Genomic DNA, 24,680 nt, shown 5'->3' with positions numbered 1-24,680 from the left:
ACAGGCAAAGGGCCCCCATCCGCAGTCAGCAACACACCAGTGCTACCTCTCTCTGCTCGTGATGGGAGGAGACTTTAATTCCTTTCACTCTGCCGAGAACAGAGTTTCCAAGGTAGGGAGGAGGTGGGAAACAGCCTCCCTGGATACAAGAAGAACTGGCTCCTTCCTCCCCCTTCAGCTCTGGGCAGAGCAGCTCAGTTCTAGGACCCAGTGATCATTCTGCAGTGTTCCAGGGGAGCAGCTAAGGTCAAGGGGCCTCAGCACCCATCAGACTCTCTCACATGCCACGGGGACAAGAAGATCCAGGTTGATGTGCCCCTTGGCTCTAGGAAGATGCTCATCTGTGGCCCTATCTCAGCAGCCACGCTGGCCACAGCCTGTGCAGCTGGCACCCCACGTGCCCGATTGGTGCTCTAGCACAAAAGCACAGAGCTGGAGCGTGTCCTGGTTTCCTCTGTGGCATTTCATACCATTGTCACGATCTTGCCAATTATCCTGATGAAACCCCTTCTGTTCCAGGGGTCGGGACGAGCTGGCCTGTCTCCTGGGCAGAGTGAATGAGGCCAAGCCAGCCCCGGGGATGTGGGCTGGTACATTCCAGAGCCCAGTATCCTCCCAGGGGCAGTGAGGTAATATGGGAGAAGAGATGGGGGCCACCAGAGTCTGGTTAGATGGTGGTGGTAGGGAGTCAGTGGTCCTGCCAGGATTCCAGAAACTTCAGAAGGAGAGGCAGAACAAGGGAAAGATGAGGGGCCAGGAGGGTCGGGGTCAGGAGCCATGGTCCTAAGATGCTAGATGTCCTACCACGGCTCTCACTGGCCAAGAGCAGGCTGAAATGCCCCTGTCCCAACAGCCCCAGCACACTGTCCCCCCAGTCATCCCTCCCCATTGACCACACATAGGTCCTGCTGCTTGCCGTTTTTATTTTCCTTGTGACAGACAGACAGACAGCTGCACAGACAGCTGGACGGCTGGGGGGATGGTCAGGACAACACGGGCAATAGGAATTGGATAGAAGGGAAATTTCATAAAAGTCAATAAATAAATAAATATGAATGGGAAGAAGGGTGAAGGCCACAGAGGGGCAGCGGGGACATCCTCGGGCCAGCAGAATGCTCTCAGCTGCATCCACAGGGAGCACTGGCTCTGATAATCACTGCCTCCAGGCCCCAGCGCTCCCGGTTCTCCTTCTGGGATGCTGGCAGCTGGCCCACCCCAGCCCACCCCACCTGAGTCCTCTCCTCTCCCTCCCCCACTTCGCTGCCCTCCCTCACATGCTGGCTCTGGCTCCCTAGCACTGTCTCCATATCCTGTCCCTGTTCCACCAACACTCAACTTCCAGCCCATGGCCCTGACACGCTGGGCTCCTTCCTCTTCCTCCTCTCCAGCTATTCACACCCTGCTCAGTTGGTTTCCCCCCCCCCCCCCCCCCCCCCCCCCCCCCCCCCTTCCCCCCCCCCCCCCCCCCGCTGGCTGCATTGTCTCTACCCCTAGAACCTTCCTAGAGTCTCCTCTCCTTGTCGCTTGGCTTCTTTTCCTTGTCTCTTATCCATTCCCTTCTTGCCCCTCTTCCTGCTTCCCTGCCCCTGCGCCCCCACCCCTGCCCAGCCTGGCCCATGGGTCTGCCCCTCTGGCTCTGGCCGGGGTGGCATCGGCAAAGCCCGGGGCCTCTGTCCCTCCAGGTCCGTGAGGTAATAGCCCGGCTGGATGTTGCTACTGCTGGTGTCCGAAGCCCTGGGCCCACCCGGCTCGGCATGGGCCCTGGAATGTCCCGTGGCCTCAGTGGAACCCCGAGCTGAAGCCCGAGGCCAGGCTGTGGTCCGAGCCGCTAGGGGCTGCCTGGGTAGGAGCGGAGCAGCACCTTGTGACGGGTGGCAGCCTCGGCCCGGCGGCGCCGCTGCTCGCCCAGAAACTCCTTGAGCCGGTTGGTGGTGAAGGTGAGCGTCTGGCGGCGCAGCTTCATCAGGTAGGCATCCTGCAGCCACGGGTGGGCCAGGCAGTCCTGCAGGGAGGGCCGGCTCCTGCCAGGCCAGCCGGGGATGGGGACGGTGAGCCTGGAAGGCTCCCCACTCCCACAGCCCCAAGTCCCAGTCCTGGATTCCCATCCCTAAGTGAGCCGACCATGGGGCTTGGTTTCCCCAGCTCTGGAATGGGGATGGTGATTCTGCCTACCTCACTGGCTTGCAGGCACCAGGGGTGGGGAGAACAACCATTTAGTAGTAGCGGTGTGTGAGCAGTGGCCGGGGAGGAACTGGGGGGGCTTTGGCTCGGGCTTGGCTGGGGTGGTCTGAGGCCCCGGGGCAGGTGATGCCGGGAGGGTTGGCGATTGTGGGGCCTACTCACCAGGGATGTACGGAGAGGACCTTCCGCAAGAAGAGCGTGGCGCTCTGGGAGGTGTTAGGGTACAGCTGGAAGGCATCAAAGCGGCCCCCCATTATCCGAGCCTCTGTTTCCTGGGGGTCTGGCTCATAGAACGGGGAGCGTCCACTGAGCCTGTTGTGGAGACAGTCCCGTTGACCCATGCGGACCAAAGGTCAGTTCACAGTCCCAGGGGGAACGTTAGCGTGGGGGTTCAGAGGGGCACAGTGCTCAGAGGTAGGTCTACTGGGCCTGGGCTGGGCGTGTACACGGGTGTGCTGGGGAGGCTGTGAGTGGTGGGGAGGGATGGAAGCGGAAGGTGGGTCCCAGCCAGGGGCACTCACATGATGTAGGTGAGCACACCAGCTCCCCAGATGTCCGTGGCGGAACCGATGGGTTCTCCCTTCACCATCTCAGGAGCTGACAGGGGACAGAGGCCAAGCTGAACCAGCTTCCTGATGGCAGGGGAGCGGGAGAGACAAGGGAGGCCCCTGGGGGCTCGAGGAGCAGGACAACGCCCAGGTCACAGACCATGGGCACAACCGGAGCTGCAGGCCCTGGATCCAGCGGGTAGGACAGGAGTGGGGGTGGCCCCCCAGTGGAGATGCGGGCCCCCTGAGGAATCAGCCTAGGTACTGAATGGTGGGGTCCCCAGAACTGCCAGGGAACCAGACACCAGGGCCACTAGCTCCCTCAGATCAGCCCTGAGGTAGGGCGCCCATTCACAAAAAGCGTGGCCAACACCGAGGTTAAGAGCCTTTGAAATCAGCCAGGCTGGCTCTATTCCCAGGCCTGTCCCTTCTAGCCATGGGACATTGGCAATGTACTAAACCTGTCTGGCTCTCCATTTCGTCCTCTGTAAAGCGTGGCTTGTAGACTAGCTCCAAGGAATAGAGATAACGAACATAAAGTATTTAGTAGGCAGCTAAATGGTAGCTGGTTTACCTTATTTAAATATATTAATAATTGATCTCCTCTCGAGTCCAGTTTTACCAAATCCTGGCTCTCCCATTTATAAACTGTCTGATATCAGACAAATACTTAACCTCATGGCACCTCTGTTTCATCTGTAAAACGGGGGCAATGTTATGCCAATCTCTAGGGCTACCAAAAATATAATCCATGGGGGTGCCTGGGAGGCTCAGTCAATTAAGCGGCTGACTCTTGGTTTCGGCTCAGGTCATGACCCCACGGTTTGTGAGTTCGAGTCCTGCGTCGGGCTCTGTGCTGCAGAGACTGCTTAGGATTCTCTCTCTCTCTCTCTGCCCCTCCCCAACCCATGCTCGTTTGCACACTCTCTCTGTTTCTCAGAAAAAATAAAGATTAAAAAAAGAAAAGAAAAGAGAAAATCCATGGAAAGGACTGAATTCATTGCTCACATACAGGAAGCACTTGATAATGGCACACATGTGAATGAAGCGGAGGGAGCCCCGGCTTCCGCCCCTTGGGTAGCACCCCAACCCCTGGCTGGCATGGCGCCCTCACCCATGAACTCCAGCGTGCCTGTGCGGTGGCCCAGGGGCCGCAGGGCCTGGGGGTTGTAGGGCTGGGCACTGCCGAAGTCCACAATCTTGAGGGCGTTGTCAGGGGCCAGCAGCAGGTTGTCGGGCTTGATGTCCAGGTGCAGCACGTGGCGGCCGTGGAGGTAGTCCAGGCCTTGTAGCAGCTGCACCACATAGGTGGCCACGTCGTCCTCTGAATATCGGAACCTGGGGTGGGGGGGTGGAGCAGCTGACATCCCAGCTCAGCTCCCCACCCCCCACCGGCTCCCTGCTCCCCCAGGACGCCCAGGTACCTGTCGCTGAGCCCACAGAGGAGTTCCCGGTTCCCGCAGCTCTCAGCGATGAGCACGAGGTAACGCGGCGTGATGTAGGCCTCGTGCAGGGACATGAGCCGCTCGTGGTGCAGTGTCCGCAGCACCTCATATTCCTGCAGGACGCGCCGCTTGCCCTCAGCCGCATAGGGCACGATCTTGGCCACGAACGTCCGCCCAGTGGCATTCTCTCGGCACGCACGCACTACACCGAAGCGGCCCCTATGTGTGTATGGGAGGACACGACGTGCTCAGAGGAAAGGAGGTGGGGGGAGCAGGGACCCCCTGGCAGCAAGTACACAGCAGTTCGGAGCGTGGCCTCTGAAGTTCAATCCCAGGAACCTGGGTTGGAGTCTCAGCTCTGCCACTTCACTGTCTCTGTGCCTCAGGCAAATCCTATAACCTCTCCAACCTCAGTTTTCTTAGCTGTGAAATGGCTGATGATAATAATGCACTCTCTCTGTGTCTCTCAGGGTCATGAAGATTAAATGGCATCCTGTGGTTGAAGAGCTTAGCACAGTGCCTGGCAGAGACCATCTGAGTTTACTATGCCAGGCACCCAGATCTCAGTCCCTCCCCACTCCTGCCCTGGGCAACCTGATCTTTCCACATTACTCTGTTCCCTGCATCCCGCCCACTCGCCCCTCTGTCCTCCGTCCCTTCCCCGGACCCACTTGCCTGGCTTTCTCCTCTAGGAAGGTGTAGGGTTTCTGAGGGAGCCCCTGTCGAAGAAGAGTGGTGCCCTCTGGCCGAGGAGAGCTGGGGGGACCGCCCACAGGGGAGGTGACTGCCTCCCTGGCTGGGCTGAGGCTTCTCACAGTCACCTTGGTGGGCTCAGGAGGGGGCTCGGGGGCTGGGGGTTCGGGAGCTGGGGGTGCAGACACAAAGGAAGTGACCATATACAGGGGAGTAGAGGAAGACGCTGGTTTAACCCCTTGAGGGGTGGAGGCTGGGCTTGGGGTCCCAGTATCGGGGACGGAAGACTTGGGCTCACTTGGGGTGGCCTGGGCACTGGGTGGCATGGGCTCTGCTTGCTGGGCAGCCTGCAGGCCCCTGTGCTTTCTTGGGGGGGTTTGGGGAGGTGGACCCACGGCCTTGAGTGAGGACAAGGCCTGGCTGGGGGGTGTAGGGGGAGATGAGGGGCTGAGGGCGGCTGACGGGGGGACTGGGGGGACAGGAGCAGGGGTGGGGGGTGGGGATGGGGCCACTGAGGTAGGAGAGTGAGGCGGTGGGGCCCTGGCTGGCCCTGAGGTAACAGGGGCGTCTTGGTGAGCAGCAGATGGCAGAACTGAGGAATCTGAGTGGAGACAAAGAAAATCATCACCATGGTACCCGTGGGGCAAAACCCTAGTTCTCTGGCCATCCCCCCTACCCTGTCCCTCTGACCTTGGGTGCCCCTGACGATGACCTTCTCAGAAGGGTTGCTGAAAGGCCCTTGGCCAGCACGGTTGGCACAGGCCACACGGAATCTCACGGTCACTCCGACGGGCAGGTGGGTCACATTGTAGTAACAGTCGGGGATGCCTGAGCTCACGGGGTGCCAGGCAGACTCCCCTGTAGGGCAGCATGGGGCAGGGGTTAAGGCTACCGAAGGGGGTGGCCCAAGCTCCCAGGGCTGTCTGTGAGGAGCCCAGGGAGGGCAATCATCTCCCAGAGGCCTGAGTACCTCAGCTCCCACCCCCTGCTCCCACCAGCCTGCCCCGGCCCTCACCGTCCACCCGCCGCTCCAGCGTGTACGTGCAAGGTGCCCGGCTATCTCCCGGCTTCCAGAGCACCAACGCCGTGTCCTGGTAGGTCTGGGGCACCTCAGGAGGCGCTAACTTTCCTGGGATGCCTGGCAAGAGAGGGGGGCCCCAGTGAGCCCCGGTGTGCCAGCTTAGGGGCCCTCAAGCCCTGGCCCACCATGTGCCGTCGCTGCCCCCCTCACCCCCACCCTCAGTCCCTGCCCCAGGCTCACGGGCCACAGCCACGGTACAGGAGCTGGTGATGCTGCCCAGGACGTTGGTGGCTGAGCACTCGTACAGCCCAGCGTGCCGCTTGCCCGCCCGGGGGATGCTTAGCAGCTGCCGTCCGTCTTTGCAGGACACGATAATCACCGAGGGCTCGGATCGCAGGGACTGCTTGTCTGGAGGTCGAGAAGAACAGAAGCAGCTGCCGAACGAGACAGCTCCAGAGCCCTCCCTGCGCCAGTTACCACCTCCCCTGAGCGCCCTCTGGCCATGGGACCACTTGCCTGGCCGCTGTCTGTGACCGGAGTGTTCTCCTTACCTTTCATCCAGGAGATGTGGGGCGCAGGGCAGGCGGCTGGCAAGCAGAGCAGGGTGGCTGCCTCTCCCTCCAGCAGCACCTGGTCCTTGAGTTTGATGTGGAAGACCGGAGGGAAGTCTGCGGGGAGGGCAAAGATAGCCTTGGGCCCATGGGAACCCCGGCCTGCTTACTGAGGAGGGAAAGGAAGATGCGTGTGAGAGCAGGTGCCGCCTGCTGGAGGCAGAGTGAAAAGCTGTCTCCTCCCAGTCAGACATGGGAAGGAGAACCCTACGCCATGCCTTCGGGAATTTTCTTTAGGGTGAGTATCACCTTCTCTGGGTGTAGAACTAGCCATTCCTTTCGCTGACTATGGAAGATGCATGGGAGCTATCTCATAATGTTTGGAAAGGGCTTGGAATGGGGCCCGGAACTAAGTAAGCGTTCTATAAGCATTTTTTAAATTTTGGTTTTTACATTTATTTATTTTTGAGAGACAGAGCATGAGTGGGGGAGGGGCAGAGAGAGGGAGACACAGAATCCGAAGCAGGCTCCAGGCTCTGAGCTGTCAGCACAGAGCCCGACACGGGGCTCAAACCCACGAACCATGAGATCATGACCTGAGTCGAAGTCAGACACTTAACTGACTGAGTGACCCAGGCACCCCTGTAAGCGTTCGTTAAATAAAATAAAAACAAATATTGGAACACTATGCTGATTAAGATTCTCAAATACCCACTCCCTCTGGGGCACCACAGGGCAAGTGAGAGGAGCCAGTGACTTGGGCCTAGGCTCCTGGGCTTGAACATTATGTTCAATCAAAATGTGTCATCTTGAAGGGGCCCCTGCATGGCTCAGTGGGTTGAGTGTCCAACTTCAGGTCACAATCTCATGGTTTGTGGGTTCGAGCCCCGTGTCTGGCTCTGTGCTGACAGCTCAGAGCCTGGAGCCTGCTTCGGATTCTGTATCTCCCCCCTCTCTCTGCCCCTCCCCCCCTCATGCTCTGTCCCTCTCTCTCAAAAGTAAAATAAACTATTAAAAATTTTCAAAAAAATTAATATTTAAAAAAATGTGTCATCTTGAAAGATCTACGTCAAGGCAAACAGGGCAAACCTTGGAAGTGTGTCAGCCTCCCTGACCCCTCATCCCACCTGGGGTCTGGGCACACTGTCCTAGACCTTGTACACACTCCTTCGGGTCTTCTGCAAGGACAAGAGACAGTATCCATATGACTTTGGACCATATATTGTCTGTAACTTGAGGAAAATAACACCGAGCTTCTAGGCTATGAGAGTTAATAGAGCTATGGGAAATGCTCAGCATGTGTCTAACATGTAATAAGTGCTCACAAATGTTAGCTTTTAATGTTGTTAGGATTGCTATCCTGGGGGTACTGGGGTGGCTCAGTCAGTTAAGCATCTGACTTCGGCTCAGGTCATGAGCTCACTGCTCATGGGTTCGAGCCCCATGTCAGACTCTGTGCTGACAGCTCAGCACAGAGCCTGAAGCCTGCTACAGATTCTGTGTCTGCCTCGCTCTCTGCCCTCCCCTACTCATGCTCTTTCTCTCTCTCTCTCAAAATTTAAATAAACATTAAAAAAAAAAAAAAAAAGGATTGCCATCCTGTTGCTATGCCCAGTAGTGGAGCTAGGACCAGACCCCCAAGAAATAGGCTGTTTCAGCAAAGCTGGCTTCATAGCTGGCTGGTGCATGTGCCCAAGCCTGGGCTGTGGATGGGCCAAGGTCTTTGCCCTCGTACAGCCTGCCGGTGGCTCCTTGGCATCCTAAGGATTCACATTCCTGATCCTTGGGAAGTCTCTTTAGAAAAATCCCAATCTGGGGCGCCTGGGTGGCTTAGTCGGTTAAGCGTCCGACTTTCGCTTGGGTCATGATCTCGCGGTTCGTGGGTTCGAGCTCCGCGTCGGGCTCTGTGCTGACTGCCAGCTCAGAGCCTGGAGCCTGTTTCAGAGTCTGTGTCTCCCTCTCTCTCTGACCCTCCCCTGCTCACGCTGTCTCTCTCTCTCTCCTAGAAATAAAAAAAAAAAAAAAAAAAGAAAAATCCCAATCTGGTTGATGCCAAGAGGCCAATGCGGGGTGGGGTATGGGGTGCATTTTTTGTATGGGAAGAGAGCTGAGGGGTCAATATCCCTGAGAGGCCCAGCTGCTGCCTGTCTGAAGACCAGGAGGAAGGGGAAGCGGGGAGGAGCTGGACAGGGATGGATGATCAGCCAGAGTGGATATCAAGAGAGCCAGCGTGAAACCCCCCTTTCCCACTGTACCCCAGTGTTCCCCAAGGAGGGGTCCCACACCAAGGCGCCAACAATGCAAAGTAAATACAGTTCCATCAGTGGCCTCTCCAGACCAAGTGAGGGTACTGGGGAGAGGGAGGGGGCCCAGGAGGAGAGGTGAAAGGTGACCCCAGCTCAGCCCCGCCAGCCTCACCTCCATTCCCCCAGAGGCCAGCCCTAGTTGGTAAAGTGGACGGGGACAGCCTTCTTCCTGCACAGAGGGGGCAGAGGATGAGGTAATAGGACACTGCCTCGGCAGGAAATCAGCTGCACAAGCAAAATGAAGCTGGGAGCGAAGCCCCAGTGGGAAGGCATCAGCTGTCCCCGGGCTTCAGTGCTGGCTTCTCTCTTTCCCCGCCTTTTTCACCCCTGCCCCCACGGGCTGGCCTCCTTCCCTCCGCTTCGCTCACTCTAGGCCCTGCTGCCTTGAGAAAGAATTCCCAGATCCCCTGGCCAAAGCTGGACACGGTCACCCTGAGCCCTGCGGAGGCACAGCTGGAAAGGTGCTGAGTGTTATCAGGAAACTGGGGGAGCTCGAAGCCGTGACTGATAAAATCCAGCACACAGCGGGGCTTGGTGGGCCTGCTCCCTTCTGCATGCTGGTCTGGAGAAGCTGCCCCCACTTAAGCCTTTGCTTGTCGTCCTTGAGGAACGAGCCCTTTTCCGGTGGGGACCGGGGTGACCCCAGGTGGAGAATACCTCTCTCCCTGCAGCCCCAGGGTATGTGGGCAAAGAATCAGACCAGGGCGCATCCCAACTCCCCCACCCCCCAACGAAGAGCCCTGAACCCTGTTTGTCCCCGCATAAGTGCCTTCTGCGGGGTCAGGGAGGACAGGAAGGGGCAACGAGGGTGGTCAGGGCTCTGGAGGAGTGGAGAATTGGGGGCACGGTCCAGGCTGTGGGCCGCTGGGCTGCAAGAGAAAGAATGCCTTTGTACATACACGCATTGGGAGGGGGAGGCACAGGTACGATGTTCCAAAGCCACCTCTGGGGTCTGGGGCCAGAGGCCCACACAGTCCAACTCTCAGCTCCACTTACCACCAGCTCTGTGACATGGACAAGCTACTTAGCATGGCTAAACCTGTTTCTTCGCCCGTAAGATGGGGATGATGATAAGAACAGTTCTTAAACGACGTGGGAAGGTTAGATGAGGAAGCGCTCGTAAAGCGTTTACTAGCACACTTAGCATTATGAGTCAGTGGAATTCGTTAATGCTATTATTGTTGCTTTCCCGACCTCGGGTCCCTTCTGCTACTGCCCAGGCTCCTCAAGATGGGGTCCCCCCAGCTCTGACTGCTCCCGAGGCAGGGAGGGGGCTACTCACCCAGCAGGCCTCTATTACCTGACTCACTGCGCACATACGGGTGACCCAAATCCTCCTGGGCACTGGCGGAGAGGTTTGGCTGTGATAAGCCCTTGTCCTTTCGCAGCCGAGAGAGGCCCCAGCGAAGCCGGCTTCGGCTTTCCCCGGGAGCTGCGAAGACCCATGCCCGTAAGCCCTGGCCCAACTGGTGCCAGAAAGCTGCCACCTCCCTGCGGCCCTCAGCCCAGAGAAGGAGAGAACTTCTAGCCCCCCACCCCATGGCCTGCTCCCACACCAGCCTGTGCTGCCCCCTGGCCTCCAGGGGACCCAGCCCTGTCAAGTCCAAACTCAAGGCCTCCAGCTCCTCCTCCCAGAGCCTCCCTCCAGCGCTCCCACCCTCTTCCGGGCCCTGCACCTGTCATCTCAGCTCCACAGCCCCACCCCCGACGCACGTGTTCACACATTTACCGCCCGGGCCCTCACCTGAGGAGCCCGATGTAGCGCTGGCCTCGGAGCCCAGGGACTCTGCGGAAGGCGTGCCGGCGCCGGCCTGGGCCGCCAGCTGGTTGTGCGCGAGGTCGAGGCGTCGCAGACTCTCGCCCTCCGACGTGGCCCTGCGCAGCCGTCCAAACAGCGGCGTGCTGCGGCCCGATGCGCCCCCCGAGTCCTCGCTGCTGCCGCTGCGCTGCAACCGGCTCGACAGCCGCTCTAGCGTGGAGCTGAGCCGCCTGCGCACGGCCAGCACCGGGGAGCCGCGCGCCGAGCTGCCGCCCTCCGAGCTCTCCCCGTCCCCAGCGCGGGCCTCCCAGGCCGGGTGGCGCTGCGCGGGCGGGGTCCGCCGCAGACGCTGGGACAGCGACAGCGAGAGGCGGCGGACGAGGCCCGGCTCACCGACCGGCCTGAGGTCTTGCACGGAGCGGGAGCGCTCCGGCCGTCGCACCAGCTCCAGGGGCGTGCCCGCCGGGCTGGGCCGGTACATGCCGTCCTCCTCCTGGGCCCCGCGGAAGGGGCCGCGTTCCTCGGAGCGCGAGCGGCTCAGCAATCGCAGCCCCCGCGACAGGGGCGACTCCCGGCTGCGCTTGAACTTGGCCTCGAATACAGCCTCTGACTCTAGGTTCTCGATGCTGCTGCTGAGACTGCTACCTGGCCTGCGGGGCACTGTGGGGACCCGGGCTTTCTCAGCTAGCACTGGGGGCGCCCCAGCTGAAGGCACGCGCTTCTCGGGAGCCCCTGGAGGTGGGGAGGCCACCCGGGCAAACACAGCCGGGTGGGGTCTGGGCTCTGATGGAGGTGCCCCAGGGCCCTGCAGGGGGCCCCGCGTGTGGCCTGACAGCTGGAGCGACTGCATGATCTGGGCATAGGGTGTAAGGGGGGCCACCGGGGTTGGCGGAGCCACAGAGGGCTGCGTAGGTTTGGGGGCTGGGACTGACTCCAGCGTGGACGCGGGGGCCTTCTCTTGGGCAGGCTGGGGTGCCAAGGGTTGCGGGGCATCACTGGGTGCAGTGGCAGGAGGTTTCAAAGACTTGGGGACACTGGATTTGGGGGCACTGGGCCTTGCAGGGCTAGGGGGTTGGGCCTCACTGAGGGCAGACAAGGAAGGAGACTCCTGCAGCCTGCGGGCCCCCAGCCTGGCCACGGGGATCTCGAGGGGCGCTCCAGCGCGGCGGTGCCTGCCCCGGGGCTCGGCCTCTCCCTGCGAGAAGCTGCTGCTCTTCTGCAGGCCCCGGGTCTCGGGTGGGGGCTGGTGGCGAGGGGCTGCCTCACTGGAGGCAGCCCGTGCCAGCCGCGGATCCCGGACACGGCCCCCCAGGCTCTCTAGCAGGGGGCCCCTGAGGCCACTGACCTTGCCATCCTCAGGGCCTCCCCGCAACAGCCGCTGGCGCAGGGCCTGCAGCCTCTGGGCATACTCGCCCTCACCCAGGCCTCCCCGGGTCAGGCGGGTGGCCCCCGGGCTGGGGCTTCGGCGCTGTGGCAGCTCAGCAGACGCTGCCTTGTGCAGGCCCCGGCCCGGCTCCCTCGGCCCGGCCCGGGGCAGGGCGCTCTCGGCAGAGCTGCCCCTCCGGAGCTCTCTCCGCTGGGGGCTGGACCCAGCTTGGGGCTCCTGGCCTGGGGAGGGGAGCGCCTGAGGGCTGGGGGCCTCCTGGTCCTGAGAGGGGGCCCTTCCCTGCTCCTGCCAGTCCATGGGGGTGGCAGCCCCAGCCTCCGGGGTGCCCAGGGCTTCATCCTCAGTGGGAATGTCAGTGAGGGACACCCGGGAACCTGAGAACTCCGGCTGCAGTGGCCGGGGCACTGAGGGCAGCTCCTCTAGCTCTTCCTCCTCAGAGTCAGAGGAAGATGAGAGCCCCCCGCTGGGGGGTGGTCTTCTGGGTATGGCTACCCACACCCGCTCCGGGGGTGCCCGCAGCAGCTCGGGGATGGGGCGCAGCACCAGGTGGCACTTGAGGCTGATCTGGGAGCGCTGGAGACAGGGCACTAGAGTCAGACCTGAGCGAGACCCCTGAGGCCCGACTGACCCCTCAAGCCCACCTCAGCCCCAGGGGAGAAGACCTAAGGCAGGCGGAAGGTCAGGGAACAGGAGCCAAACTGGGCATTGAGAGAATGAAAAGTGGATGAAGATAGACGGGCAGGGAGTGAGGGCACATGATAGAAAGAAGGCGGGGCTTGAGAGACAAACTGCAGAACGAGAAGGTGGAAGGCGCCGAGGCAGGGCCCAGGCAAACTCACCTGCCACCTCCGCCTGGAGAGGAACAGCTTTAAGTGATCCGTGCTCACCTCTGCGCCCTTGGCCTGTGTCTGCAAACCCAGGAAAGAGGGCCTGAGGAAAAGTCCTCTGTCAACCTAGACCCTCAAGGTTTGGCAATGGAGAGACAAAGTCCACAGGAGGGGACAGTGGACCGGGCAGCATGGAGTCTGGGCTCCCGGGCGTCCCTGCCCCTCAGATCTGTCACGACTCCCACCGCCATGACAAAATCCCTGAACCTAAGTGGAAGGGCAGAAAATCAGTGGCTGTTAGTGTGGGTGTGGGGCTTACACCAGGGCTCTCACACAATCTTGGCACACTGGCTGCCCTTGGGAGCCTGCACCTGTGCCCCTGGCCTGGGCTCCACGCCCCAGCTCACCACCTGTCTCACGTAGAGCCAGCATCCCAGACATCTGGAGCTTCGGTAGGCCAGACCCAGACAGCTGTTTCCCTCAGCCCTCCACCCAGGTGTCTGAAACGAGCCCATTTATGATCTGAGAGACAAGGCTCATAGTCCAAGGACGGAAACCAGAATGACCTCAACCTTCAGTTGACCCAGCATAACATTCAATGGATGGTTTATTCGGTCACTCCTTCCGGATCATATGCTGAACTCTACTCCTCTGCCCTATGGTGCTGGGGTTTGAAGATGAATGAGTGAGAGTTCTGGCTCAAAACCAAGAGACCCGTCTAGCCAGGCCACCCACGAACCACAGTGCAGGACAGAGGCAGACACAGGGCTGAGGAGGACCAGGGCTGCTCTCGAGAGCCAGGGAAAACCCTGATGGCTTTGCTTATTAGCAAAATAGGGGTAGTAATGTCTTCCTTTGCAGAGCTATTGTGAGGCCGACAGACCATATGGGCGTAAGTTGCCTCTCACACACTACCGCACACAGTAGGCACTCAATAAATGGAGCTGTTAATAATGTTCTTTCCACCCCCCCCCCACCTCTTCTACTACTACTTTGCAAGCGACTTACTTTGAACCAAGGATGCTCTAGGGTCTCCTCTGCGGTAGGCCTCCTGTAAAGGAATGAGGGTTAAGAAGGGCTGTATCATTCATTCAGAGAGCCAGTCACTACGTGGGAAAACAGGGCCTGTGAGGAGTTGGGAGATTGAACATCTAAGTGCAGAGGCTGGGGGGGTCAGGAGTGGGGGCAGCATGAGGGGACTCTAAGGGGTGGGGAAGGCTCCTCAGGACCCCGTACTCACAGCCGGTCCCGCACCAGCACTTTGATGAGGAAGCCGCGGGCCTCCCTGCTCAGGCTCAGAAATGTGGTTTCCTCGAAGGCCACGTTGTAGTTTCGAATGTTCATCAATGTTGTCCGATCGTTTTCCCCAACAAATGGGGAGATTCCCGTCAGACTGCAGAGGCAGAGAGGGCCAGTGTGAGAGGGGGGCAAGGCCCTGGGGCTGAGGCAGAGACTTCTAGGGATGCCAGTGGGGACATGGGGTTGGGGACAGGTGGAGGCCCCGGGGCTCTGGGGACGGCAGAGGCAGGGTGAATCTGAACACAGGGCAGTCTCTCAGACTCTTGCCTGTCCTGCCCCCACCCCCGACCCCCAAATAGGTGAGAGGGCAGTACTGCCTTGGGACCTGAGCTTTAGAGGACCTATTTTGTTCCTCCTCCAGCCACGGGCTGTTCCTGAAGTGAGTAGTCTGTGCCCAGGGGATGAGCCGCCATGGGCCTGAGCTTCTTTCTTCTAGTGCCTGTTCTGACCACTCAGGGCCTTCTAGTTCCCTGCCTAGATGGACTAAGCCTGCACTGGCCTCTCCGTCCAGCCTCCCAAGCACGCTGCCAACATGCCCGCCCCTCACGGAGGAGCACGGTGGGAGACGGAGCTTAGACTTGCAGCCCACGTTCATGCACGTGAGGCCCCTTGCAGTGCAGGGGTTAGGGACAGAAGGGGTGGGCTGCAGGCCCTAAACTGCTGTCCTGCCCCAGGCTCTGCAAATGTTAGGGGTGGGCCTGCTAGGAGACCATTGGAAACCAGGGGCCATGGTGCAGAGGGGTCCTTACCAGAGGAAGGCAACAACGCCCACAGGCCTGTGGGGAAAAGAGAGCAACAGATGGGTAAGTGGACAGCCCACCCCCCACTAGAAGTAAGCGGTTTTCTGCTACCACTAACCTAGTGGGGAGTGTCCTCACTGGGACAAATGGGCACAGGGAGGCCTCCTGGAGATCTCTCAACCCAGAGGTCTCAAGGTCCCTGGAGGAGTCAAGGGTCAAGGCAGGGCCGGCCCAGGAAGCACAGAGGAGTCTGTGAGCCAAAGAGCTGGCCTGCCTCACTGTGGGAGGCAAAGTGGCCATAGAGGGCAATGTCCCCATACCTGGGGGAGATCAGAAGCCAAGGAGGGATGGGGGGCTAAGGCCTTGAGTGATTAGGTCAACTCTGACTGAGGAGGGTAGGCACATGGGCAATAGACCTACTGTCAGAGAAGGAACCTGGGCTTAGTGAAGCTCCTCTCTACCGGCGAGTGAGGCCCCCGCAGGGCACTGAGGGAAGCTGCCCACCCCGCAGCCCAGCAGGCCAGCATTACCAGATGTCGGTGACTCCAGACACGGGGGTCTGATTGACAATCTCAGGTGCCACGAACTCAGGTGTGCCGTACTGGCAGTACTGGGGCTCTCCTGGGGTCAGCTCCTGGGCGTTCCCAAAGTCACAGAGCCTCACCTGCTCTTCCCCTTCTGCGCCATCCCACACCATCAGGTTCTCGGGCTGCAGAACACGAGGGAAGGCATGGGAGCTGAGTGGAGGGGAGAGGATGCCCCACTGCCTGCCTCCCATGGGGGCTGCGTGCTCCCCACCCACCACCCGCTCCTCACCTTGACATCCAAGTGCAGCACACGGTTCTGGTGCAGGTAGCATATTCCCTCGAGCACCTGCTGCATGTAGGCCCGGATCTGTGGAAACAGGAGACCCAAAGTCCGTGGGGGAAACGGTGGGGTGTTAGGTTCGATCACCACCAGAGCTGTGGCAAGAGGTCAGGCCTTCAGATGGCCAGCTGGTGGAAGTAGCCGAAACACAGGTTTGGCGTTTCTGAGACCTGGGGCCTCCAAGTACGACTGTACAGGTTGAGCACAGAACAAATATAGGAGGGAGTCATTTACATTATGACATAGAACTATGCAGTGTACAATTTGTACAGCCCTCCATGGCAGAACAGCAGCGAGACTAAATGGACTCTAGGTGGGGCTCCTTCTGAGAGAAATATCTGAGGAACGTTTGTATGAGGAAACTGGGAAACCTCGCAGGTAGGGGCCAGAGTGGGTCTACTGAGATTTACAGAAGACCATGCAGGTCCCGGGGGGGCGGGGGGGGGGGGCTGGGCTGATGGGGAAAGGGGGCTCTACTGCCTGCCTGATAGTGCTCTCCACCACCCCCCCTGGCCTATTCATGGGCACAGATGGCATGCCCAGGACCCACCCCTCAGTCCTCAGAGCTCAGGTGGGTAACCTGACCCCACCACCCACTGCCCTCACCTCAGACTCACAGACGGTGGGTTTCCTGGCCATTCGCTCCAGCAGCTCCTCTGTGCATCTATGTCCCAGATCAAGGAGAACAGTGACAGTGCCAACTTCTGGGCCCTCCCTGGGGCAGTGCCCTCCACCCCCAGCGCTCAAGCCAGATCCCAGCTCCGCACAGAACTCCCCTTCCCCTTAAAGCATATCTAATACCCATTCACAACTGTGTTTCCACCCTTTCCCTATTATCTGGGTGCATAGGTGGGACCACCCTGCTTGAATTCCCATTTGCTTTGGGGTCTCAGGAAAGTTGCCCAACCTCTCTGAGCCTAGGTTCCCTCGGGTGTAGAATGGAGATGACCTCTTCAGTCATATCACTCTGTTAGGTATTTAAAAAGACCAAGTTAGAACAGAATTTTGTTGACCATGGATGGAACTTCTTGCCTCTTTTTGAGAATGACCCACGACATTTCACAAACGGTCATTTTGCTGAGGTTTGGGCTCTAACAGTGCCGACTGGGAGGCTGGTGTGAAGGATACGGCCACCCTGCGAATGGGAGAGACAAGCTGATCACCTTACCACAGTGTGCCTCTGTGGATCCAGGGCTCTCATGAAAGAGCAAAATCCATTCTTTATGAAAACAATCTCTCAAATAAAACCAGTCCTGATGCTCATCTGACAATGGAGTCACTTTGAAAGTTCGGATACACCATGCTGTGTTTTGTGTGCATGCCTTTTGTTAGCTATGTGACCTTGGATAAGTTACTTAACCTCTCTACACCTCAATTTTATCATCTGTAAAATGGGGATAAAAAATTCCATGATATAGGTATACATGAGCATTAAATAGGTTAATATTAGTAAAACTTAGAGCACTGCCTGGTACACATTAAATGCCATGTAAGTTTAAGCTAAAAGGGGAGCCTGGGTGGCTTAGTCAGTTAAATACTGACTTCAGCTCAGGTCATGATCTCACAGTTCATGAGTTTGAGCCACGCATCAGGCTCTGTGCTAACAGCTCAGAGTTTAGGGCCTGCTTCGGATTCTGTGTTGTGTCCCTCTCTCTCTCTGCCCCTCCCCTGCTCATGCTCTGTCTCTCCTAAGAATAAACATTTAAAAAAAAATTTTTTTAAAGATGGGGTGGGGCTAAAAAATGTTGTTTTTGCAGAAGTCTCCAGACTCTACCCTGTAAAGTTCTGACAAGACGTCTTCAGAACTCCCAATCGTCAGTGGGAACATTTCCTAATAGGTGCTCAGTACCTTCTAACGGTCAATGGGTCTACTTTGCAAAGTATAAATCATGTTGCTAATTGGCCATGTGTCCCCTACCCTCCCACCCTATCCCAGGATACAGCTCGGTGACAATGACCAGTCCCCGACGCCTCTCAAAGGCCTCATGGAAGTAGAGGACACAGTCGTGCTGGAGCCGGGCCAGTAGCCGGGCCTCCCGCCATGCTGATGCCTTCGGCTTGGCCTGGCTGGGGATGAACTTGGCCGCAAACTCCAGGCCAGAGCTCCGCTCCACCACACGCCGCAGGTAGGAGAAGGCACCCCTGGGTGACGACACAGGGAGGTGAGGGGCTCAGTCATCGCTGTAGCCCTGGCTCTCCAAGGTCTCCTAGCCTCACACCCAGGCCCCCTTGGCTCCCAGGCACGGCACCCTCTCCTGGCCCCACACCTGCCGATCTCTTGATGGATGTCATAGAAGTCGCTGAGTCTCCTTCCTCGCTGTTCCTCGGCTTCCCCGGCCCCCTCTACCTCCATGGCTGTCTGAGCTGGGGAAGAGATGCCTGGCGTTAGGTGGGGGAAGGGCAAGAGTAACAGGGCAGAGACAGTGACAGGCAGGGCAGATGAAGGAGGCAAAAGAGGAGCAGGAACATTGAGGGCCTGAGGTGGGGTGCTGGGGCTGGAAGATAGTGGTGGTTTAGGAGGGAAGGGCCTGGTGGGGGGTTCCCCGCTGGGGGCTCTCATGGCATTCCCGAGAAGAAGCCCGTTGCCCTTCTCCCCTCGCGCTCCAGCCCACCTGAACGCACAGCCAGCTCTGCTTTGCAGGAGACTTCGCCAGCCAGGTTCCGCGCGGTGCAGGTATAGACACCTCCATCTTGGGTCCCCGTGCTGAGCACCACCAGGGAGCACTCACTCTCTTCGTACACGAAGCTCACATGGCTACTCTCGGTCAGCAGCACCTCATCCTGCAAAGCTGGCCGTCACCCCCAGCCCAGGCCCGGCTTTGCCGCTACCTGGGACCCACCTTCACCTCCATGACCAAGACCTAGTCTCATCCCTACCTCAAGGGCCAGGAACCCTTCTACCCCAGGGCTCGATATTATCTCTGCCCTGGGGGTCTTGCTTCCTTCAGCACCTGAAATTGGCTCCACTTCATCTCTCAGCCCCGCACACCCAATTAGTCCCCTGGTTCTTGAAACACCCACTAGTGTCACATGGCACCCTGGGTCCTGTTTTTCTCTCCTTGCCACACCTCTGGCAATACCGTTGTTCTTCTCTGTCCAGGTTCTCTTCCTCCTAAGGTTACCAAGACCCCTCCGGTCCAGAAATCCCTCCTCCCTTCCCCTCGGGCTCCCAGCCAGCCCCATGCTAGGACTCCCTGAGGCCTCTGTCACCCTCTGACCTTGTACCACATGATGTCTGGCAGTGGCTTCCCCTCAACCACTACGGCGAAGCGAGCGGTTTCCCCAGCCCCGACCTCCACATCCTCCATGATGGATTCAAATCGAGGGGCCTCTGAAACACAAGGGTGTGTGGGGAAGGGCAGGTGACAACACTGGGGTCATGAGGACGTGCCTCTTCAGTTCTTCTCCAAGCCCTCCTTCCCTCAGCGACTGGCTCAGGCAGAACACCAGACGGCCCTACATCCTAGCACCCCACCTACCGGGGCTCTCAAACTCGGCTCCCCGGGAACACCAGAGCTTCTTGCTTGTACGTGATGTTCTCCAAACCTCAGAAAACCTAAGCCAGAGGGTGCAGCCTTGCTTTGCTGGACCCTCAGTGTTCGTTTGGCAGCTCTGTAACTAGGAGATTTTCACACACAAAAGAAATCTGGATTTCCTGCCCCTCTTGAAAAAATCAGGATTGCCATCCTGAGCCTCTTCCCTCACTGCATTCATGGGTTGGCGAGGAGTGGCTCGATGCTGCCCCCTGTGGGTGATCGCCCTTCAGCACAACCCTACCTCGGGCTTTACTGTCCTGAGCCCCGAAGGCAGCTCAGGCTGTGGCCCTGAATTAAATTAGCAGATGGCGTTGCCTCTATCTTGAGCTTTTTCTTTTTGAATCTTATTTAAATGTTTAAGGGGCCTTTTACCATCTGGGAGATGACAAGATGAACAAACAGTTACCAATTCTCAGCTCAGCTCTCCCACATGTGACTGTGATTTCATTCCCTACGCATGTCATGAGGTCACATTATTTCCTGGCAAAGTGGCTTCTAATGCTCAGGATGGGATTAAATACATATGCTAGCGTGCTTTGCAGAGGAACCTTCGACTTCCCAGGGCCCCACCTCCTGAGCATGTTTGAGGGTCTCTGCTTTAAGAGGAGTGGAAGTGAGCAGCCCCTGAGGGAAGAAAAGGGGACATTTGGCAGGAGCCACCACCCATCACAGGCACTCAATCTGACTTTATACAGATAAAGGGGGGGGGGGTGTGTGACACCCTGGGAGTCAAGAAGACACTACCATGGGGCAGATATGGAAGTAGGAGGCCATTCCACTTGCCCTGCCTGGGGGCTGGCGGGCACAGTGGGAGGCGCATGTCGATCCAAGCCTCAGGCCTGTTCTAGTCCCGGCCCACTGGGACATAGTTTCTCTCTGTCATTGCCCCAGCCAGGCTGGGCTGCAGGGCTCTCAGTGGCCAGGGCCTTCCCAAACCCTGAGGCTCCTCCTCTATCTGGGAAGAAAAATGAGTCCTGCGGATGGTATGCTCAAGGAGCAAAGTGGTGGCTGAGCAGGAAGTGTCAGGGGGTGCAGTGTCAGGGGGTGCAGGGGGGAAGCCGGGTAAGGGACCATATCGGGGCCAGCTGGGCTCCCCTTCTCTTCCTCACACATCCTACTGCATCTCTCTTCCACTTTAAACATCCCTTCCCACCCCTCTAGGAATCTGGTTTCTAGTCCAGAGGTGGTGGGGGGTTACTCTGTGAAGGTCAAAGGACTAGAAGGTTTCAAGTGAACTTGAGCAATTTTTTAAAAGCACCAGCAAATGTACATTTATCCGGAATATGATTGCCTGTGCTAACTAAAATGTCACTTTCTTTGCATTTGGTTGGAATTGTATCTACTCAGCAGGTAACGCTGTTTAGCTCACGCTGATCTGAAGTTCTGAGTGGCGGTTACATATGCCTAGAGTTAATTAACAACCCGGAAAACAAGACAATTACTTCTTAATGCATGCCACCGGTCGAGAGCCTCCATCTTTAAAGGAGAAATTATAAAAAGGGTCCTCACTGCAAAGGTTGGCAGGGCTCTGTCAAAAAGACCTGTGCAAAAGGGCCACCACGGTCCCCAGAGCTGGAGTCTGCTGATCAAATGTGCTCGCTTGGGCTTTTTCCTTTTTGAAATTAAACTTGGTCTCCCTACACCTGGTATATTTGAGGTGCTATTTCCTGTTGTGTTTAACACAGGAGCCAGGAGCTGGCCCTGGAGTTGGGCATCCAGGCTTGAATCCCAGCTCCTGTCCTTATCGAGTTGTATGACCTTGGGCCAATACGTAGCATCCTCTCCAAGCCTCAGTTTTCCCCATCTGTAAAACGAAGATACTAACCAATCCCATCCCGCAGGGTTAACGTAAATATTTCATGAGGTGATACATGGAAGGTATTTAGCGCTGAGGCTGGCACACACTACGTGCTCAATAAATACCTTATGCGTACTACCACTGTTATTTACACTAGCGCTGCTATTACTACAGCCATTAGATGGACAGGCCTGACAGGTGGATGTACACACCTGGGAGCATAAGGCGAGAGCCATGGAGAGGAAGGAAGCGTGTGTCACCCACCTGCCAGCTCCAGGGTGACCGAGCAGGCCTGTGTGCCGTGGCGGTTGCGGGCAGTGCAGGTGAGGGGCCCCACGTCTCGGCGGCTCACCCGGCAGATACGAAGACAGTACTGGTCATCATCTGGCTGGCTCAGCTCATACACACCTGCCCGTGCCTCCAGGAGGGCCCCTCGACAGCTAAGAGACATGACAGGGAGGTCATCAGGATCCAGACAAGGTGGTGGAGGGGGGGTGGGTCAGGCCAGGATGCCAGAGCTGGACAGCCACATGTCAGGAATGAGGCATGCAAGGCAGGGCCCCACCTCCTCCAGACGACCTGGGCCTCCACATGGTTGAAGGTGACCGTGACACTGGTGGGCTGTCCCTCCACCACATACACGATGTCCGGCTTGTCCACCACAGCGGGCGCCTCCTCGAGTGGTGGGCCTGGGCGGAGTAGAGCACGAGATGGTGCTGGGCTTGAGACCAGGTCATTAGTGCCCTGGATGCTTTTAACCACCCCGCTGCCCCAACCACCACGGGAGCTCTGTGTTTACAGATGAGGAAGCTGAGGTTCAGAGAGGTTCAGCTATTTGTCTAGGGCACACACCCAGGAAGTAGCAGAGCTGGGATTTCGCCCTGAGCTTGTCTGACTCCAGACCCTCAGCCTTGCCCACTGTGCAGGCGGCTTTCAGGAGGAAAAAGTGCTTGGGCTGGTCGAAGTTGCCCCCAGCCGTGCTGTTCCCACCACAGCTAGCACGTCCAGATCAGCCCTTGAGCTTCCACCACGAAGACCCAGGTCCCTGGGCCCAGCAGCCCCAAGCCCACCCCGTAGGAGAACCCAGGCTCACCGCGCTCCAGCAGCTGGGCAGGCTCGGAGGGGGGTGAGGGCTTGCTGCTGCTCTTGATGGTGGCGCTGAGGACCCGGAAGATGTGCTGGACCCCCTTACGCAGCCCCACGGCTGCCCACCCGGGCTCCCGCAGGCCTGTGGCCAGCACTGTCCACTGGTCTGAGCCCAGAACCTGGTGCTGCACGGTGTAGGTCAAGGCGTCTGGGTCTAGTGGGGAAGCAGCTGCTAGAGGTGGGCATTGCTGGGACACCCCTGCACCCCCCACCCCATTCAGCTGGCTCAGGACCTAGAAACTCATCATTAGTCTGCTCTGAGGACCTGCCTCAGTTTCTCCTGTTGCTTCTGCCTGCCTCCCATCTGCTCTTTCCAACCTTGCCAGCCGTGCTCTGAGCCAACCAGGTGCCAGGCATAGGGGCCGGTTACAGGCACGGAGGGAACTTAACTCATATCCCAATTTCTTGCTACTGCCTGAGGTGGAGAAACTGAGGTACAGAGCAGAGAGAAGTCATACTCACAGGGAAGGGGGGGGGTTCCCAGGATCATGACCCAAACACCCAGTCCCTCTAAGAAAGGGAATGTGGAGGCCTCTTTGTGGCCTCCCCTGAGGCGGAGCCAGGGCTTTACCCACCTTGGAGAGGAGACAGGCAAAGCTGGTCCTGGTCGTGTTCCCAGCACCCCGCTCTCTCCTCCCCTCCACTGGCACACCTCTCTGGGCCTTGCCTCCCCGTCCTGGCCCCCTGGGTGCCCCCTGCCGGAGCCTGCGCATGTCCCAACCCCACCCCACAGCCCTGTGGGGCCCGACCCACCAATGGCCATGTCCAGACTCCTGGGGGGGGTCCATGTGAGTGTGATCATCTTCCCAGTCACAGCCACCACTTGCGGGGCACCATCTGGGGGGCCTGGAACCACATCTGAAAGCCACAGGTCAGAGGTCTGCTGGGTCTTTCAGGGCCCACTGGCTGTGCAGGATCCCCAAGCCTCAGGACAGTGGGTGGGGGCTGGAGGCACAGCCACAAGGCCAAGGGCAAGGCCAGATGCTCCCCAGGGTACAAGGGGAAGGGAGGCCCCCGTGTGGGCAGAGGCCAGCTGACCGGGAAGGTGCCTGCCTTACCTGTGACGTAGAGGTGGGCATAGCACGCAGCTTTGCCCAGCTTGTTGGCGATGACGCTCTTGTAGACGCCGGCATGCTGAGGTCCCACGGCAGGGAACACCAAGCGATGGACATCCCTGTCTGGGGGGTGGACAGGGAGACAATGACACTGGGCCTGAGCGAGGAGGTTTGGAGGGGTGGACTCAGGCCACCACAGGCCTGGCCCTTTACCCCCACCCGCTGAGGGAGCAGCAAGGGTGCAAGAGCAGGGCCCACAGCAAGAAGCACGTCCACCGTGCAGCAAACCCAAAGTCCAGGCTGCCGAGTCTCCACCTGCAGCCCTGGCCCCTCTTGGCTGTCCCTCCAGAGACTTCTCATCTTTCTCCCACACTGATTCCCCCTCTGTGAGTTCCTACCCCGCTAACGACCCTTCACCTCTGCACCTCTGGGAATCACACCTGGGCGTCGAAGTACTGACCAGGTTTCGTTCCTAAGGTCCCTCCCTCAGCCCCCTCTCCATCCCCAGGGCCACTGCTGGTGCTGTCTGTAGCACGGTACCCCCAAAAGCCCTCCAATGGGATTGAATGTCACCCTTCCACCTGGGATGGCACCTACTGTGCTTGAGGCACCCGCTAGCATCCAAAGCCCTCAGCCCAAACACCCACCCGGCCATAGCTCTGCTCTTCCTCCAACCCTAACAAGCAATCAGGTCCCCGAATAAGCCCCTGGAATTCCATCTCCAGGTTTTTGCTCACAAGATTCCTCCCTTCTGGAATATTCTTTTCTTACCTAAGGCCGTCTCCTCCAAGACACAGATCAAGTGAATGCCAGCTTGGGAAGTCTCCTCTGTACCCCCCATCCCTGCCTCCGCCCCCAGGGCACCCAGCACCAGGCCCGCACTGCTGTGGGTGGCTCGTCCTCTTTACTTACATGTGTCATGGCTCCTTAAAGATAGGGCTGACTTGTCATGTCAGCCCCAGTTCCCGATGCCTTACACATAGCAAGTGCCAGAGATGTTAGATTATAAATTATAATAAGAGTTGTCTGTTCTGTGCCCAGTCTATGCCAGCTACTTGACATGCATTTTTTTCCATAATCTTTTCAACAACCCTGCAAGATGATCCTCATTTTACCAATGAGATCAGAGACATTAATGGACTCATCCAAGGTGACCCAGCTAATAAATGACAGAACCCTGGCTTGAACTTGTTTCCCTCTGATTCTGATCCTCCTCTTCTGTACTGTGATCCCCCAGTGATGATAAGGAGGCCATCTCAGGCGGGGACGCGAAGGGGAAGAGGCCTGCACTGTCCTCCGTCACGTCAGGGCCATCCCCAAACACCCCTCCCCTCTCTTAGTGGTTATCTCCACGTGGAATGCTCACTCATTCATTTATCTCTGCTGACACTATTTATAAAGGAAGAGAGACCAAGGGCTGCCACTGACCCCAGATACAGACAGAGGCTGAGACGCCAGCTCAGATCCCAAGAGACATCCTCCGGGGGCCTCAGCAGATTGAGAGACAGGAAGCCTATGGGC

At 58.4% G+C, this 24,680-nt stretch overlaps 1 protein-coding gene across 3 annotated transcripts in view; it reads right to left on the bottom strand.

The window, feature by feature from the left end:
• Positions 1-1,468: 1,468 nt before the first annotated feature.
• SPEG (striated muscle enriched protein kinase) overlaps positions 1,469-24,680 on the bottom strand; it is a 49,611-nt gene continuing 26,399 nt past the window's right edge. For 2 of the 3 annotated variants that reach the window (XM_039216682.1, XM_039216681.1), the window contains 28 exons: positions 23,163-23,282; positions 22,858-22,962; positions 22,052-22,258; positions 21,524-21,647; positions 21,223-21,398; positions 18,843-18,955; positions 18,237-18,405; positions 17,892-17,988; positions 17,566-17,766; positions 16,231-16,288; positions 15,574-15,651; positions 15,288-15,466; positions 14,767-14,793; positions 13,959-14,111; positions 13,727-13,769; positions 12,731-12,799; positions 10,490-12,464; positions 10,046-10,177; positions 6,440-6,556; positions 6,129-6,296; positions 5,883-6,005; positions 5,558-5,725; positions 4,850-5,468; positions 4,154-4,393; positions 3,844-4,067; positions 2,703-2,778; positions 2,344-2,493; positions 1,469-2,021 (listed from right to left, as the gene is read on the bottom strand). In XM_039216682.1, the coding sequence (XP_039072613.1) occupies positions 1,829-2,021; positions 2,344-2,493; positions 2,703-2,778; positions 3,844-4,067; positions 4,154-4,393; positions 4,850-5,468; positions 5,558-5,725; positions 5,883-6,005; positions 6,129-6,296; positions 6,440-6,556; positions 10,046-10,177; positions 10,490-12,464; positions 12,731-12,799; positions 13,727-13,769; positions 13,959-14,111; positions 14,767-14,793; positions 15,288-15,466; positions 15,574-15,651; positions 16,231-16,288; positions 17,566-17,766; positions 17,892-17,988; positions 18,237-18,405; positions 18,843-18,955; positions 21,223-21,398; positions 21,524-21,647; positions 22,052-22,258; positions 22,858-22,962; positions 23,163-23,282 (6,104 nt within the window). In that variant the 3' untranslated portion in view covers positions 1,469-1,828. Of the gene's footprint in view, positions 2,022-2,343; positions 2,494-2,702; positions 2,779-3,843; positions 4,068-4,153; positions 4,394-4,849; positions 5,469-5,557; positions 5,726-5,882; positions 6,006-6,128; positions 6,297-6,439; positions 6,557-10,045; positions 10,178-10,489; positions 12,465-12,730; positions 12,800-13,726; positions 13,770-13,958; positions 14,112-14,766; positions 14,794-15,287; positions 15,467-15,573; positions 15,652-16,230; positions 16,289-17,565; positions 17,767-17,891; positions 17,989-18,236; positions 18,406-18,842; positions 18,956-21,222; positions 21,399-21,523; positions 21,648-22,051; positions 22,259-22,857; positions 22,963-23,162; positions 23,283-24,680 lie in introns of those variants that run through there. The other variant, XM_039216683.1, reaches the window with a different exon arrangement.

Source organism: Hyaena hyaena, unplaced genomic scaffold, assembly GCF_003009895.1.
Source record: "Hyaena hyaena isolate Hyena2069 unplaced genomic scaffold, ASM300989v1 scaffold_650, whole genome shotgun sequence".
Classification (NCBI taxonomy): Eukaryota; Metazoa; Chordata; class Mammalia; order Carnivora; family Hyaenidae; genus Hyaena; species Hyaena hyaena.
The sequence above is the reverse complement of the archived record's forward strand: the minus strand, read 5'-3'. Positions and strand labels throughout refer to the sequence as shown.